The sequence below is a fragment of the Mastomys coucha genome, unplaced genomic scaffold, assembly GCF_008632895.1.
Source record: "Mastomys coucha isolate ucsf_1 unplaced genomic scaffold, UCSF_Mcou_1 pScaffold3, whole genome shotgun sequence".
Taxonomy (NCBI): domain Eukaryota; kingdom Metazoa; phylum Chordata; class Mammalia; order Rodentia; family Muridae; genus Mastomys; species Mastomys coucha.
The window spans coordinates 49,766,606-49,783,927 of record NW_022196909.1 but is presented as its reverse complement, the minus strand read 5'-3'; the positions used below and the strand labels follow the sequence as shown (position 1 = coordinate 49,783,927).

The 17,322-nt window shown below is 50.1% G+C and overlaps 3 protein-coding genes across 4 annotated transcripts; 2 read left to right on the top strand and 1 right to left on the bottom strand.

Annotated features, from left to right (window-relative positions):
- The first annotated feature begins 1,896 nt into the window (after positions 1-1,896).
- Positions 1,897-7,403, top strand: Ly6g6f (lymphocyte antigen 6 family member G6F). The gene is made up of 6 exons (XM_031348199.1): positions 1,897-2,332; positions 4,507-4,836; positions 4,921-5,184; positions 6,678-6,839; positions 6,956-7,022; positions 7,185-7,403. The coding sequence occupies exons 1-6, from the start codon at positions 2,275-2,277 to the stop codon at positions 7,207-7,209; spliced, it is 906 nt and encodes a 301-aa protein (XP_031204059.1). The 5' UTR covers positions 1,897-2,274; the 3' UTR covers positions 7,210-7,403.
- A 1,594-nt stretch (positions 7,404-8,997) lies between these two features.
- On the bottom strand, positions 8,998-10,696 carry LOC116075176 (lymphocyte antigen 6G6e-like). Its single transcript, XM_031348203.1, has 3 exons — positions 10,424-10,696; positions 9,742-9,867; positions 8,998-9,638 (listed from the first exon to the last, which is right to left on the bottom strand). The coding sequence occupies exons 1-3, from the start codon at positions 10,473-10,475 to the stop codon at positions 9,412-9,414; spliced, it is 405 nt and encodes a 134-aa protein (XP_031204063.1). The 5' UTR covers positions 10,476-10,696; the 3' UTR covers positions 8,998-9,411.
- On the top strand, positions 9,648-16,657 carry Ly6g6d (lymphocyte antigen 6 family member G6D). 2 transcript variants are annotated; one of them, XM_031348200.1, is made up of 4 exons: positions 9,648-9,698; positions 11,113-11,228; positions 13,834-13,971; positions 16,238-16,657. In XM_031348200.1, exons 2-4 carry the CDS (start codon positions 11,150-11,152, stop codon positions 16,450-16,452), a joined length of 432 nt encoding a protein of 143 aa, XP_031204060.1. In that variant the 5' UTR covers positions 9,648-9,698; positions 11,113-11,149; the 3' UTR covers positions 16,453-16,657. The 2 variants fall into 2 exon arrangements, with proteins under 2 accessions (XP_031204060.1, XP_031204062.1); XM_031348202.1 differs by lacking the exons at positions 9,648-9,698; positions 11,113-11,228 and adding an exon at positions 13,643-13,733.
- The last annotated feature ends 665 nt before the right edge of the window (positions 16,658-17,322 follow it).

The following is a 17,322-nucleotide window of genomic DNA, read 5'->3' as shown; positions in this document are numbered from 1 at the left end:
TTTCTATTGCCGTGATGAGACACCATGACCAGAAGTGACTTGAGGAAAAGGTTTACTTGGTCTTCCACTTCCACGGCACAGTCCATCACTGAAGGGAGTCAAGGCAGGATCTGGAGGCAGGAGCGGATGCAGAAACCATGGAGGAGTTCAGCTTATGGGCTTGAGTAAGCACTCAGTGTGCTTAGACCATTCAGGATGATGCGCCCAGGGGGTGGCACCATCCACAGTGAGCCCAGCCCTCCTTCATTGGTTACCAACCACGAAAATTCCCTACAGACTTGCCGCAGGCCAACCCTGTGGAAGCATTTTCTGGATTAAGATTTAAGACTTGTTCTTCCCACACTGTCCTTCCATGTAAAGTTGACATTGACAAGCCGCCAGCACATCATATGTTGTCATACGGTCAGAGGACAATTTGCAGGAGCCAGTTCTTTCTTCCCACCACGTGGATCCTGAGGATTCAACTCCAGTTGCTAAACTTGCCAGCGAAGGCAAAACCCTCGGAGCCATCTCACCAGCCCCAGAAGAAAATAGTTGGGCTGGCAAGATGGCTCAGCAGGTAAGAGCACAGACTGCTCTTCCTAAGGTCCTGAGTTCAAATCCCAGCAACCACATGGTGACTCACAACCACCCGTAATGAGATAGGACGCCCTCTTCTGGTGTGTCTGAAGTCAGGTACAGTGAATTACACCACTGGAGCTAGCTGGGCCAGAGCGAGCAGGGCAGTCCTGACTTCAATTCCCAGCAGCCACACACATGATGGCTCACGGCCACCTGTATAGCTACAATGTACTCATACACATAAAATAAATAAATCTTAAAAAAGAAAAAAAGAAAAGAAAATAGTTTAAAGGCTGGGGATATAACTCCATGGCAAATAACTTGCTCCACGTTTGAAATAAGTAGCTAGCTGTTCGTGATGATGTCATCTCAACCTTGGGAGGCAGAGGATCAAGAGTTCAAGGTCAGGGAGCTGGAGAGATGGTTCAGTGCTTAAGAGCACCAACTGCTCTTCCAGAGGTCCTGAGTTCAATTTTCAGCAACCACATGGTAGCTCACAACCATCTGTAATGGGATCCTATGCCCTCTTCTGGTGTGTCTACAGTGTACTCACATAAAATAAATGAATCTTTAAAAACAGAAAAGAGCCGGGCGGTGATGGCGCACACCTTTAATCCCAGCACTTGGGAGGCAGAGGCAGGCGGATTTCTGAGTTCGAGGCCAGCCTGCTCTACAGAGTGAGTTCCAGGACAACCAGGGCTACACAGAGAAACCCTGTCTCAAAAAACCAAACAAAACAAAAGAATTTAAGGTCACCTCTAGGCACATAGTGAGTTTGAAGCCAACCTGGACAACTTGAAATCCTAACTGGAGGGGGCTGGAGAGATGGCTCAGCGGGTAAAAGCACCGACTGCTCTTCCCAAGGTCCTGAGTTCAAATCCCAGCAACCACATGGTGGCTCACAACCATCCAAAATGACATCTGGCACCCTCTTCTGGTGAGTCTGAAGTCAGCTACAGTGTACTTATGTATAATAATAAATCTTTGGGCTGGAGCAAACGGGACCGACCGGAGCAAGCAGAGATCCTAAAAGTCAATTCCCAACAACCAGATGAAGGCTCACAACTATCTGTACAGGTACAGTGTGTACTCATATACATAAAATAAATCTTAAAAAAAAAAAACCCAACTTGAAAACCTGTCTCAGAAAAAAAAAAAAAGCCAAAACACTACTAACTAAACTACTTAAATAGCACTTAAATAAACCATCGGGAGTTATAAAGGACTGCTTCTGCGCCCGGGCACCCATGAATAGTCCAGATCCCCACTGTGCGTCTCCTTGAGGAACAGCTCGAGAGGCTCTTCAGGGGCTCTGGAACGGTCTCTGATAATGCAGATAACCACGGAAGCATTCATTTGAGGTCACTTATGGCCTGGATGTGCAGTTTTCTGCTGGGTGCCCAGGAGCAGGCGGGGTCATTTGGCTCTTGGCTGATGTCTCAGGGCTGGAGGAGAAGCTACAGAAGCCTAGGTGGAACGGAGGAAGGCATCTGGGATTCCTTCCACGAGAGCAGCTCGCCCTGGGACTGACTCCAAGAACAGAAAGATGGAGAAGTTCCCAAGTTCCCTTTCCCCCCCAGATGACGCTCAACTGAGTTTTATCGCTCTGCATGCCCATGCCTCCAGAGGCCAATGGTCCAGCCGTTTATCTGTGTTCTGCTTCCTCCCTGGAAACACCAGGTCTTTGGAGCAGGGTAACTTGGCAGGCTCTCCATGGCAATGGTAGTATTCCTCCTCCTGTTCCTGTGTGGGCACCCCCAGGCTGCTGCAGGTAAGGGGCTGGAGGTGGCGGGTTCTGCAGCTGCTTAGGAGTTTGGGCGCGCAGGGGGTGGGGGGGGGCGGCGGCGATGCTGCTTCCCTTGAGTGCTTCTGAAAATGAAACGTCAAGAGGGCAGCCTTCCTTTGCTTGGCCCCTCTTTGCCTCTAGTCCTAGGGAGACCCAGGGGTACCAAGGGGCCCAGGCTATAGACAGTTTCCTGTATTTTTAAGAAGATAAACATCGGGTCTGGGGATCTAGCTGAGAGTGCTTGCCTAGCCTGTGTAGAGGTCTCAGTTCATCTCCAGGCACGACTTTGACCCTTATTACCATGCTATGCCTATAATCCCAGAACCTGGGAGGAGATAGCAGCAAGATCAGGCAGGCGATCCAGGTAAACCTCAACCACATGGTCAGTTTGAGGACACAAGATTAGGGTCTTGCTATGTGGCTATGGTGGCAAACCTTCTGGCACACATACCTTTAGGCATGTCTGTGAGGGCATTTCCAGAGTTTTAACTGAGGACCCTGAACGTGGGCGGCACCACCCGGTGAGCTGGGGTGGTAAACTAAATAAAAAAACAGGGGGAAAGGCAAAGTCAGTCAGGTATAGGCATTCCCCTTTCTCTGCTCCGAAGTCCATCCAAAGGCAGGCCTGTTTCAACCACGATAAATCTCCTGCTATGCTGGCCTTAAACCATGAGCCAAAAGAAATCTCACTTGCAGCAGGGCAGTGGTGGCGCATGCCTTTGATCCCAGCACTCAGGAGGCAAAGGCAGGCGGACCTTTTAGTTCAAGGACAGCCTGGGCTACATAGAGAGTTCCAGGATGGCTAGTGCTGCATAGCGAGATGGTGGTGGTGGTGAGGAGGAGGAGGAGGAAGAGGAGGAGGAGGAGGAGGATGGTGGTGGTGCTGGTGGTGGTGATGGTGATGATGAGATACTCATCTAACTCCTTTAAGTTGCTTTAGCCTGGCACTTTTGTCAAATCAATGAGAAAAGTCTCAGCAGCCCAGCTGGTCTTGAACTCTCAGCTTCGAGTATTCTCTCCTCCATTTGTCTCTGAACACTGTGACTGCAGGTGTGCCACCACACCCGGCTTCCAGCTCCCCTTATTTCATTTCTGTTTGTTTTGAGACAGGGTATTGCCTTATAACAGCCCTGGCTGGTATATATTTTATTATATAAATATGTAACATATTTCTTGGATGGTGCAGCCCTTCCTCCTCAGCTTCCCAGGTGCTCACATCACGTGTGTGCTCCCTGGCTTCGTTCCCTTTAGGAAATAAAAACAGATGAGTAAATGTGTGAGGAGCTAAGGGATGTCACTCACTATCTCAGCCTCCCTCTCTCCTGACCCAGACAGAGCCTCTCACTGGCAAGGAAAGCCTTTCCACTCTTTTTGTTTTGTTTTCTTTTTCTTTTTCTTTTTTTTTTTTTTAGATTTTATTTGTTTATTATATGTATACAACGTAGCTGTCTTCAGACTCTCCAGAAGAGGAAGTCAGACCTCTCGTTACAGATGGTTGTGAGCCACCATGTGGTTGCTGGGATTTGAACTCAGGACCTTTGGAAGAGCAGTCGGTGCTCCTAACCACTGAGCCATCTCTCCAGCCCCATTGTTTTTATTTTTCAAGACAGGGTTTCTCTGTGTAGCCCTGGCTGTCCTGGAACTCACTCTGTAGACCAGGCTGGCCTCGAACTCAGAAATCTGCCTGCCTCTGCCTCCCAAGTGCTGGGACTAAAGGCGTGCATCACCACTGCCCTGCTGCCCTTCCACTCTTTGCCTTCCCTCCCAACTCTTTCTGGGAGTCGTGTATCCTAGGGTCTCCTTGAACTCGTTAAGCAGCGGAGGGATGACACTGAACCTCTGATCTTCCTGTCTCTGGGTGCTGCACTCCCACAGTCAGTTTTGGGTTTATACCACACTGGGGACCAAAGTCACACCCAATAGCCAAGCACTCTGCCAGCCACCCCCAACCCCACTCCCCGAAAAACCTCAGGCAAGCACTTTAGGACTGAGTTACATTCTCAGCCCAGCTCCCTCTCTTCGTAACAGTAACTTGAGAAACGTGCTCAAGAGGGGGCCTTGGAGACCCCAGAAGGGAAGGAAGGCAGGAGTTAGAGATAAAGCGGAGGCTTGCTGAAGGGCCTGGACAGCTCTAGTCTGACACTTCTCTTTCTCCACAGACAGCATCCAGACCATCTATGTAGCCTCAGGGGAGTCAGCGGAGATGCCGTGTCCTTCACCCCCCTCTCTACTTGATGGCCAGCTTCTGACCTGGTTCCGCAGCCCTGCAGCAGGCTCCTCCACCATCTTGGTGGCCCAGGTCCAAGTAGACAGGCCGGTCTCAGACCTCCTGAAACCTGAACCTGATTCCAGGTTCAAACTCCTTAGAAATTATTCCTTGTTGCTGGAGGGGTCCAGGGATGAAGACGCCGGTCGGTACTGGTGCACCGTGATGGGCCAGAACCACAAGTACCAGAACTGGAGGGTGTATGATATCTCCGTGGTCAAAGGTGAGTTGGGGGTCTGAAGACCTCTCTGGACACTGGAGATTAGGAAACCACGAAAGAGACTGAGGAGCCCCTCTCTCCTGCCAGGATCCCAGTTCTCCGTGAAGGCTCCAGATGGACCCTCCTGCTCTGCCCTCCTGTGCTCCGTGGTCCCTGCCAGGCGTCTGGACTCTGTGACCTGGCTAGAGGGAAGGAATCCTGTGAGAGGACACGCTCAGTACTTCTGGGGAGAAGGGGCTGCTCTGCTCGTGGTGTGTCCCACGGAGGGGCTTTCTGAGACCAGGGGCCGTAGGCTGAGGACCATCCGCTGCCTTATGCCTCAGAACAAGAGATTCAGCTTTAGCCTGGCAGGTAAAAGGAGGAGGGGATGGGGAAGGCCATTCAAAGCTGGGAAGGAGGACAAATCACTCTAGTAACTAGGGGGTGACTTTCCTATAGGGGAAGGCTTCCTCAGCCCCCTCATTGACCAGGTCCATCACAAAGAATAGTTGATTAAACCAACTCCCTGGTTTTCCAGACCAGACCAGAAACCAAGGCCTACGTTGGTGGGATATACCGCTGGTTAGAAAGGGGTTAATCTGGGGCTGAAGAGAGAGGCCAGCCAAGGAAAGTGCTTGCAACACAAACATGAGAATCCGAGTTTGAACTCAGGAGTCACAAAAAAAGAGCCAGTCATGGTGATGTAGACTTGTAGTCCTAACACTAGGGAAACTGAGGCAGATGGGCCCCTAGGGCTCTCGAGCCAGCCAGTCTGGCCTGCTTTGTGAGCTCCAGGCCAGTGAGAGACTTCATCTCACAAAAATAAGGTGGATGTCTCCTAAGGAAAAACACTGGCAGTTGTCTGCTAGCCACCACACGCGTGCTTACACACCCACGCGCATGTGAACACACAGAGGCACGCGCACAGATGCACCACGCACACACGTGAACACACACACACAGGCACGCACACACATGCAAGAAAGAAATAGGCTGATCTAAGCAGGGCACAGTAGTAGCACATGCCTCTTAGCACGTAGGAAAAAGTTCGAGGACAACCTTGGCTAGATAGTGAGTTCAAAGCCAGCCTGCATTACATGTGACCCGGCTTCTCTAAAAACAAGTAAAATCATGAAAATAAAAGAAATAGGCCTGTGCCTATAATCCTAGCACTCAGGAAGCAGAGGCAGTCAATAGTGTGAGTTAGAGGCCAGCCTGGTCTACATAGAAAATTTTAAGCCAACCAGGGACATAGAGAGAGGCCCAGTCCCCTCACTCTCCCTACCCCCACCAAAAAAAAAGAGACAAGAAATAGGCCAGAATATGAGCCAAGCATGGTGGTACACACCTTCAGTCCCAGGACTCAGAAGGCTGGCACAGGAGTTCAAAGCCAGTCTGGACTCCATGAGACCCTGTCTCAAGAACAAACGGAAGAGAGAAACAGACTAATCTATTATTTGCGTGGGCTTTTCCACGGCAGAGAAGAAATGCGTAGGGATTTCTGGGATGCTGACCTCCAGAGAAGGGGTCGCATATACTGTGGTATAATGGTCTATTGACAGGGAAGAGCGAAGCAGAAAGCTTATAATTGTTAGACAAAATAAAAGGCTATTATATCAGGAATGAACGCTACCAGATGGAGAACAACCCATTTATCAGTCAGAGAGAGGAGCAAACGGCCATTGTTTCTAGACAGAAAGGTCTCAGCAAGGCCTAGAGGATGGATGGAAAAGGAGCTGGAGAAGGCAAACTCTAAAGCCCCCTTCTCTTTCTTTTGCCATTTCCATGTGTGTGATTTGCATGTGTGCATGCATATTTGCGTGGGGGCGGGGGCACTGCCTGTCATTCTTCTTTTGCTGTTTCAGCACCTTCCGCAGAACCTTCACCCACTGTTTGTGCCCCTCTCCCGAGCGGGGACATGCCCTGGATACTGGTGCTGTTGTTCACAGCAGGCCAAGGGGTCACCATCATAGTTCTCAGCATAGTGATCTGGAGGCGGCGGAGGGCCCGAGGGTCTCAGGACAGAGGTGAGTCGTGGGTGTGAGGTGAAGGATCACATCTAGACCCTCTGGGGGAGGGGTGGTAAGGAATATACCCCCGAATTACCTGGTGACTTCACATCCTATGGCTTCTTTCCCCCCAGAACCCTCAATTCCTCACTTCAAACCTGAAGTCCAGGTCTATGAGAACATCCACTTGGCCCGCCTTAGGTAAGGAACAACAGGGGATGGAGCCTTAAATCCCAGAGGGGCTGGCTGAGCATGAGAGATTGTTGCCTGGAACCTGGGGTTGGACTGCAGATGGGGTTCCTGGTTCCTGAGAAAGTCCTGAGAAAGCTTTAACATAGCCTTTTGCTTTTGCAAACTCTACAGCCCGCCCACCCACAAGACCGGGTGATCCTGGAGATACCTGCCTGGGAAAGCCTGACCCACAGTCCTGTGTCTGACCACCCGTACCTGGAGGATTCCCTGGAAACCTCAGCGAAGGGGTGGCTGAGGGTGTGATTCCTGCTGGGCTTCCAACAGCCACCAAACTGGAGGGGCCAGGGACAACATAAGGAAGGGAGCAACATCGTTCTGTGATGTCACCTACAAAAAAAGGTGTGGTGTCCTGTCTCAGAGCAGCCAGCACTACAGTGACTCTGGGGTCTGGGCTCTGTTGTGGGGTGTGTGTCTGCAGGAAAACCCAGAGACAGGAGAAGTGGCGGGGCACCTGTCCCAGGAGAGGTTGAAATACGTGCATGCGTGTATGGGGACAGACCCAGATGCAGAGTCCAGAAAACAGCAGCCCTAAATGGCAGATGTGGAGAGAACAGAAGACTTAACAGGCTTCCGCGTAAATCTGACGTCCCCTCCCCATGTTCTTCGAACAAAGAGAAGCTGAGAGGGAACACGACCTCTTTAATCAGGCCCCAGACTTCCTCAGATGGAAAGGAGGGAACCCACTGGGACTCTGTCCTTATCCCGGGCACACACGCTCGCTCCTCTGTGGTTCTCTCCTGTCACAAGCAGCTTATCACTTCTGACTCAGAGCTGTGAGCTCTGACCCTTGAACCCACTGGTCCCTTGCTATCTCCCTGGTTAGCGGAAGCATGCACAAGGGTTGGCAGAGACATCCCCAGGGGCTGAGAACCTCCAGACTGTCCGAATGGAGGAGGAAACGAAAGAGGGTGTCGGTGCTCCCAACGAAGCCGATCTCTAGCCTCCAGACCACACCCCCTCACACCACACCCCCCTCACGAGCAGCCCAGTCAGGTGTCCCTTTTGACTCTTGGTTCAAGCTTGGCTTTCAAAGGAGAGAGCGGGCTTCTTGGATCTTGCCTGCAGCCTTTCAAACTGCAGCAGCTCAAGCTCAGGTGTTGGCAGGAAAGAGGGTGACAGCCACACAGATGGACACAGGTTAAGGAGCACCATTCTGGATGTAGTGTGGCAGCCCAACCCACCAAGCAGCTGTAGTTCATTCCTCTGTGTGTGTGTGTGTGTGGGGGGGTGCGCGCTCGCGTGCCTGTGTGTGTGTGTGTTGTATACATACAAGTGCACATGTGCACACACCAGTGCACACACGGAAGATATCAGATGTCCTTATTCCTTTGAGACAGGGTCACTAAACATGGAGCTAGGCTCGTGGCCAGCAATCTCCACAGATCCCTGGTCTCTGCCCCTCATTTGGCCCTGGAGTTACAAGCACTTGTGTATGGTTATACCTGGCTTTTTATTTTAGTTTTTAAAAATTTTACGTGTACTGGTGTTTTGCCTCCATGTACGTCTGTGGACCACATCATGTTCAGTGCCTGAGGAAGCCAGAAAAGGGCACAGGATTTCCTGGGAATTGCAGATGTGTGTGAACCATGTTGGTGCTGAGAACTGAACTGTCCTCTGCCAGTGCTCTTGATCACTGAGCTTTTAAAGTGGGTGCATGCATCCAAAACAAGGTTCCTGTGCCTTGACAGCACATGCTGGTACTCAGGGAGCCACCTGTTCTGGCCACTGTAGTTCATTCTTAAAGTGTACCCTCGTGTGTTTCACCAACACCACTACATCATCATTACCAGGCTCACAGACATCTCTCTTACTACTTTTACATCTTATTTATTTGTTTATTTATTTATTTATTTACAGGTGGTGTAGGGGTTTGAACCCAGGGCCTTATATATGGTAGGCAAGCACCCTATCATTGAGCTACATCTCTACCCAATAGCCCTTTTATTAAATACACTCTTTATGGTTCCCCAAGGTAGCCCTCTGTTCTTGAGACCCTCGGGTACCAAGTTATATGTCCCCTGGCAGTACTCTATTTCTCACCAGCCCCAGTGACACTTCTGTCCCTTTGCCCGGGACCCCACAGCTCATTCAGGGTAGCTGACCTGGGACATCTAGGTCTAAAGACAGCAGGGGTCTCTTATGAAGTGAGGTTGTGGACGGATGCATGCGGAAGGCAGAACTCCGGCTGTAGGAACCGGGTCTGTAGAGGGGCTGGGTTCAGTGGCTGAGGTTTTTATACAAAGTCACGCCCCTGAGCGTGTCTCAACAGCATCTGTGCAGGTGCTCTCACATCCACCGTGACATTGGAGTCCTGGGTTGACAGTTGTGGACGCACGGGCTAAAGGAAGATGTGTGCTCCCCAGCCGAAGATGGCCGAAAGGGGTAGCAGAGTCATTATGAGGGGAAGGCTGGGGGGCCGCTGTGAGCCAGCAGCATTGCATAGATCCTGCTCACAGCACTGGTGCCGGAGAGCATAGGACCGTGACCAGTAGGTCGCATGGCCCAGCAGAGGGCACTGGGCTCTTGGGAGGCAGCCTTTCCTCTCGATGACATCCTCCTTTTGCTCTGTGGGACAAAAGAGGAACGCTGAGGTTGGGGCGGCAGGAACGGGCAGGAAAGAGAGAGGTGAGGAGCCACCCCGAGAAGGGCCATGGGACTAGAGTCCTACCTGAGGTGCCAACACTGACGCCACACACCTCGCCCTCTTGACACTCCGTGGGAACAGGGTAGCAGGGCTTGGCAAAGTTGCAGGTGTAACAGCGGAGCCTTCCTCTGCTTGGGGAAGTGGTGAGACCTGTTGGGTCAGCAGAGATCAAGGCAGGAAGGAGAAGGTAAAGAGGCAGACGTCTGGGACTCACAGGGGGCTGACACACAAAGGAGGGAGAGGGCCGTAAAACAGAAGCAGCCAACAGGAATATAAAATAGCTCAGGAAGGAAAGAGGGTGCAAGGAATCAGGCAGAAACAAGAGGGACACAGTGACCAGGACAGACAGACAGGAACAGAGAGTGCCAAGAGGAACAAGTCAGCAAAAAGCCCGACGCGTGATCAGGAAGGGGAGACCCAAATGCGAAGTAGATGGTGCCAAAGACAGGAAACAGGAGTTGGCACTGACGGAGGCACTGAGCACAGAGCTGGATGTCAGAGGCAAAGGGTGGAAACAGAGAGCTGTTCTCAAATGCTCCCCCTCCCTCTGGCCTTTTGAGACAACAGCTTTACAGACTCCCATCATCCTCAAATCTCCCCGTTTCTCTTCACCTCTGTCAGCTCCCTTTCCATTCTCCATCTCAGCCCTTGCACAAGCCCCTGTCCCAGCCCTCAGCTCCCTGTGGATTCCCCAGTCTACCCTTACCCAGTGTCCCGGAGAGGAACAGGACGCCAAGGAAGGCGCGGGACAGGCCCATGGCAGGAACAAACAGCTCAGCGGTCTGGGAGAGTACGAACCTGTACCCGTACCCCCAGTCAGACACACCTGCCCAAGACAGGGAGGAACCAGCAAACAAACAAACCGAGGGAGAGAATCTGGGGTGTGGAGAGCGAGAGATTGGCCCGCCTGATGCGGCAGCCCTATGTTCCCACACCTGAGGCGCTCTCGCTCCTGCCCATGCTTGCCTTAGGGGTCTTCTGTTTTCTCCCTGTTTGTTAATTCAGCCCAGCTGTCTGCCTCTCTAAAGTTGTGTCTGCCGCCTTCCCTCCTGCCTCCTCCTCCCTCCCGCTCAAGCTGTTCCCTGTTCTCTTTGGTTTTTTGGTTTTGTTTTTTCTTTTTTTGTTTTGTTTTGTTTGTTTTGTCTGTTCTCACCAGAGGATGTAGCCTCTCAAGGTCACACTCTGAACCCTCCCCTGCCCTAGATGTCAGAGTCCTGTTTGAGAGTGGTATCAACAAAGCCCACCCACCCATTCCCACGCCCCGCCCCACCCACCAAGCCCAGCGGTTGGGGGGCCCTACCCTGCCTAGTTCACATGCCTTTGATTCACTCCCCCAACCCCAAGCTTCAACAGTGCTACCCCGTAATTATCCCTCCCGGCTTTACAATACTGCAGGGAAGAATTAATCAAGAGGCGTGCTGAAAGAAGGTAGATGTACGTCCTTCCTCTAAGAAGAAATTGGAAAGGAAGACTGGACAGGTTTCCAGGATGGGACAGTGGCTGTAAAGGAGGTTAGCGATTAAGAGACTGGGTGCAGACAGGGAGTTTTAGAGGGTTCATCCAACTCCTAGGCAGCCCTGGGTTCCCTTCCCAGTACCAACAAAAGAAACACTTCACCAGGAGGGCCATGGCATGGAAGAGGGCATCTCGGCATCTATGCCCTGAAAATGACTGCAGGCCCCACAGAGCTTTCCTTCGTATGAATTCTATCAGTATTTATCGTATCAGAAATTAAAGTGGTCTGGTGAGATACTTCAGTAGGTAAAGGTGCCTGCAGTGTAGGCTGAGGGCCTGAGTTTGAGCCCTGGAACCTACATAAAGGTGGAAGAGAGAGAATCTACTGCACAGAGTCATCCTCTGGTCCCCAGGAGTGCACAGCAGCCTGCATTCACCTGCACTCACAAGGAAACAAATACTATGTTTTTATTAACTTATGTAAACCAGGTTGGCCTTGAGCTCACAAAGATCCACCTGTCTCTGGACATGGACTACCACGCAAGGCTATTTTTAAAGACTTTTTATTTTTAATTCTGTGTGTGTGCGCGTGCGCGCATGTGCGCGATAGACAGATGCATGTGAGTGCAGAAGCCCAGCGGCCAGAGAGGACATTGGATCCTCTGGAGCCGTGGTTACTACTACTGTTCAACATGGGGATTAGGGAAGGCAGCTGTTCTTCCATACGAGCAGCAAGGATTCTTATCCACTGAGATAGCCATCTCTTCAGCCCTAGGTCAATCCTTTTTTAAAAGAGACTACGGGGGGCTGGAGAGATGGCTCAACAATTTAAAGCACTTGTTGTTCTTGCATAGGACCCTAGTTTGATTCTCAGCACCCACATGCTGGCTTACAACCAACTGTTAACTCCAGTCCCAGGGCATTGTCGGCTTCTTCTGGCTTCCACTGGCACCAGGCACGCATGTGGGACACATTACATGTAGGCAAGACATTCATTCACATATAATCTTTTTTAAATGTTATTTATTATTAAGTAAGTACAATGTAGCTGTCTTCAGATGCACCAGAAGAGGGCATCAGATCTCATTACAGGTGGTTGTGAGCCACCATGTGGTTGCTGGGATTTGAACTCAGGACCTCTGGAAGAGCAGTCAGTGCTCTTACCCGCTGAGCCATCTCTCCAGCCCATAATAAATCTTTTTAAGAAAGAAATTAAGCCGGGCAGCGGTGGCGCATGCCTTTAATCCCAGCACTTGGGAGGCAGAGGCAGGCGGATTTCTGAGTTCGAGGCCAGCCTGCTCTACAGAGTGAGTTCCAGGATAGCCAGGAACACAGAGAAACCCTGTCTCAAAAAACAAAAAACAAAAAAACAAAAAAAAAAAAAAAGAAGAAGGAAAGAAAGAAAGAAATTAAAATAAGAAGCCAGGTATGGGGCTGGAGAGATGGCTCAGCGGGTAAGAGCACTGACTGCTCTTCCAGAGGTCCTGAGTTCCATTCCCAGCGACCACATGGTGGCTCACAACCATCTGTCATGGGATCTGATACCCTCTTCTGGTGTGTCTGAAGACAGGGACAGTGTACTTATATAAATAAAAATTAAAAAACAAAACAAAACAAAAAACAGAAGCCAGGTGTGATGGCACATGCCTATAATCCCAGCATACATGATCCTGAGATAGGAGGATTGTCATAAATTTGAGGCTAGCCTGGACTACATGCTGAGTGGCAGGCTAGCCTAGGCTGTGCCTAAGATTGCCTCAACAAGCAAACACATACATATGCACACACATAATATATACATATATATAATTTAAAACAATAAATAAAGTATATAGGACATTTAAAACTGGCATTGAAGCCAGGCATGGTGATTCATGCGTGTCATCCGATCACTTGAGATCCTGAGTCAGGAGGATCAGGAGTTCAAAGCCAGCCTTGCCTCAAAACCAGCAACAACCAGCTAGCTAAATAAATAATTAAGTATGGTTACATCCATTTAACAAATAAAAAAATATTATATGTTATGAAGACATAGCTTAGTGAAAAATAATAATTACCCTCCGACGACCCAGACGGGAGAATGGCATTGTTTTACATTTCTGAGAATCCGTTTAATGTTGGTTATAATCAAAGGTGGCTGGGTTTTCATAACCTACTTCTGCATTCCATCTGGAATGTGGATGAGCGAGAACAACCCTCAGAGGGAGAACTGAAAAAGGGAAACCCTTGGGTTTCTGGAGGGGCTTAGACCCCCCCGGGGGGGTCTTAGGCAACCATTCTGGAACTACTGCTGCTAAGGGGGAGTTTGGGGCTTCAGAGGACACTCAGAGTCACCCATGGGGCCCCTCCCTATCCCCACTGGGGCCCTGGTGCTTGCTGGGGGAGGCTCTTTCCTCGCTTTTTATTGCCCTATAAAGCTCAAGGCAAGGGGGATATAAGGCTGGTGAAGTAGAGCCTAAGTGGGGGTGGGCGGGAGGGAGAGGCGCTACAGGCATAAGTGAACGTGATGAACCCCCAGTTGGTCGGGATCCTGCTCAGCGCCCTGCTAGGGGCTGCCCTGGGTAAGGAGGAAGCTAGATTGCTTCTGGCACAGGTCAGTGGTCCTCCCCTCTGCCAGAACTCCTCTAAGGGCCGGATCCAGTACCTCTTCTTTCCTGCCAGGACACCGCATGCGGTGCTATGACTGCGGTGGAGGCCCCAGCAACTCCTGCAAGCAGACGGTGATCACCTGTGGTGAAGGAGAGCGCTGCGGCTTCCTGGACCGCAAACCTCAACCCGGCTCGGAACAAGCCAAGCAACGTGAGTCCTTGGTCGTCCTCTCCCCCGCGCCTGACCCCCGCTTCCCGCTGCTGCCAAGCAGCCCCCTCTTCAATCCTACCGGGTTTCCACCCTTCCCAGTCCAATCTGCCTCGGGGCAGATGGTGCCACTGTTGTAGCAGGGCACTGGCTCCTGGCACTGTGCCTGGAGAAGCCCAAGGCTCTCGCATCCCTGTCTTTGCTCTCCATACCGACCCCCATAGACCCTTGCTAGGGAAGAAGCTGTCTCCTAAGATCAGAGGCAAAATGTTAAACCAAACTCCAAAAGTCAATTGTCAGGCACTGACTGAGGTCTGGAAGGAGTATGGGTGTGTGTGTGTGTGTGTGTGTGTGTGTGTGTGTGTGTGTATGTGTGTGTGTATGTGTGTGTGTATGTGTGTGTGTATGTGTGTGTATGTGTGTGTGTATGTGTGTGTGTATGTGTGTGTGTGTATGTGTGTGTGTATGTGTGTGTGTATGTGTGTCTGTGTGTGTCTGTGTGTGTGTGTATGTGTGTGTGTGTGTGTATGTGTAATATTTTTATTTGAAATTATTTGGTTTGACAGGAAAATTACAAAAGACATGTACAGACTTCTTCAGTTTCTGATTTAGCTTCTTCGGGTGCTGATATTCCCCTGTCATTATCAAGATCAGAAAATGAGAGTTCGATACTGATTAACCTAGACTTAGATTCGATGGGACACGCATCTTTTTTTTTCTGGCCTAAGCTCAAAGCAGATATCCCACTGACTATTTATTCATTTGTAGTAATCATTGTGTTTATTCGGCTTGTATTTTTGGTTGATTTGGTTGATTAGTTAGTTGGTCGGTTGGAAACAAGGCATCATTATGTATTCTTGGCTGGTATGGAACTACATAGACCAGGCCAGGGACTTGAACTCACAAAGATCTGCTCACTTCTACTTCCTGATTGCTTAGATTAAAGGCAGGTATGAGCCACCATGCCTTGCTTAAAATCAGGGTTTTTTTTTGTTTTTTTTTTTGGTTTTTCGAGATAGGGTTTCTCTGTGTAACCCTGGCTGAAACTCACTCTGTAGACCAGGCTGGCCTCGAACTCAGAAATCTGCCTGCCTCTGCCTCCAAAGTGCTGGGATTAAAGGCATGCGCCACCACCGCCCGGCAAATTCTTTAATTAAATCGTTTGTTTGTTTGTTTTTACATTTTAAAATTTATTTTATGTGCATGAGTATTTTCCTGTGTGTATGTTTGTGTATCACAGACCTACCTGTGGGGGTCAGGAGCGAAGGTAAAAGCCTCTGAAACTGGAATTACGGGTGATTGTAAGCCACTGAGCCACTGAGTGGATGCTGGGAGCTGAACCAATTCCTCAGGGAGAGTACTGGGTGCTCTGAACCACTAAGCCATTTCCCCGGCTCCAATTTACTATTATTTTTGAAAGATGTATGTCTGAGTGTATGCCACACGTATGTGCGTATCCTCAGAGGCCAGAAGAATATATCATCACATCCTCTGGAGCTGGAGTTACAGACAGTTGTGAGCCTGCTTCGAGAACTGTGGTCCTCTGGAAGGGTAGCCAGCCCTCTAAACCACTGAGCTTCTCTCCAGCTCGCTAGTTTTTTACTTGATTTTAAGGTAGGGTCTCACATCTCCCAGGCCGGCCTCAAACTTGCTATGATTCCAAAAATGACCTTAACCTTGGGATCCTCCTTTCTCCGCACAGCATGGGTTACCACATCCTGTTTATTTTGGTGTATTTTGGTGGTGTGGGTCGAATCCAGGACTTGTGCACACTAGGCAAGCATTTTACTGAGTGAGTTTCATTCCCAGATCTATTTGCTGTTTCGTTGGGTCAGGGTCTCATTTTATAGCCCAAGGTCACCTTTAAGTCTATGGGTCGGTCGGACTGGCCTTGAACTGGCAGTCCTTCTGAGAATTGCTGTCACAGCCTCCTGAGTAGCTGGTACAGGCACACACCAGTCCGCCCATCTTTGGTTTCATTTGGGTAACAGTGCTGGTTTATCTTACAAACTGTCCCTTTTGTATTTAGCTGTGATTTTCCCATGCTGAGGCTGAGACGTGAATGGTACTGGGCTCCTGGAATATCCTAGCATCCCTGTTTAGGTCAGCCTCTTGGCCCCAGTCCCTTGGTTTCAGACAGGTGGGTTTTGTTTGTTTTGAGAGGGCAGAGTATCCCTGTTGAGCCCCTGGACGTTGTAACTGCTCTCTCTCAGGGAAGTCAAGTCCTACAGTCAGGAGTTTAACACCCCAGTGCCATTCTTTCCCCCAGCCTCCACAACCTTGAGCCATCACTACCCAGCCTGTGTGGCCACACATCACTGCAATCAAGTGGCCATAGAGTCAGTGGGAGACGTGACTTTCACAACCCAGAAAAACTGCTGCTTCGGAGATCTGTGCAACAGCGCCGTGGCAAGCTCTGTGTCCCCGTTGTACATCTTAGCAGCAGTCATTGCCACCCTGGCCTGGCTCTTGCCAGGCCTGTAGAGCTGGGAGGTGGGACTGAGGGCAGGGAAGGGACTGAGGGACCAAGGGACTGAGGGAGCTGGACAACCAAGGTCAGAATACAAGCACTTGGGCTGGCGAGATGGCTCAGTGGGTAAGAGCACCGTCTGCTCTTCCCAAGATCCTGAGTTCAAATCCCAGCAACTACATGGTGGCTCACAACCACCCGTAATGAGATCTGACGCCCTCTTCTGGTGTGTCTGGAGACAGCGACAATGTACTGTGTATAATAATAAATAAATCTTTGGGCCGGAGCAAGCAGGGACTGAGCGAGTGGAGTTGACCGACTGAAGCAAGCAGGGCAGACCAGAGCGAGCAGAGGTCCTAAAAATTCCATTCCCAACAATCACATGAAGGCTCACAACCATCTGTACAGTGTACTCATATACATAAAATAAATAAATCTTTATAAAAAAAGAAGAAGAAGACAAGCACTCCGTTGTGTGCCATCAAATTGATGGACTATTTTAGAGATGACTGTGAAATTACTTGGTTTTCATTCTTTGAGGTGAGGTGCTGGGATTAAAGATGTGTGCCACCACTGCCCGATGTTCGGGGTTTTTTTTTTTTTTTTTTGCTTGTTTTTGTTTTTATTGTTTTTTTGAGACAGGGTTTCTCTGTATAGCCCTGACCATCCTGGAACTCACTCTGTAGACCAAGCTGGCCTTGAACTCACAGAGATCCACCTGTGACCATATGTCACTGCTCCCAGCTTCCGAGTACCTTCTGTTGGGAAGATTGAAGGGATACCGTGGCTTCTCTGACTTCTAGTTCTGTTAGCAACAGTCAGTCCATCAACAGACCTGATCCAATGACACCCCTCAAAACAATGGAGACTCTGTCCTCAGTGGC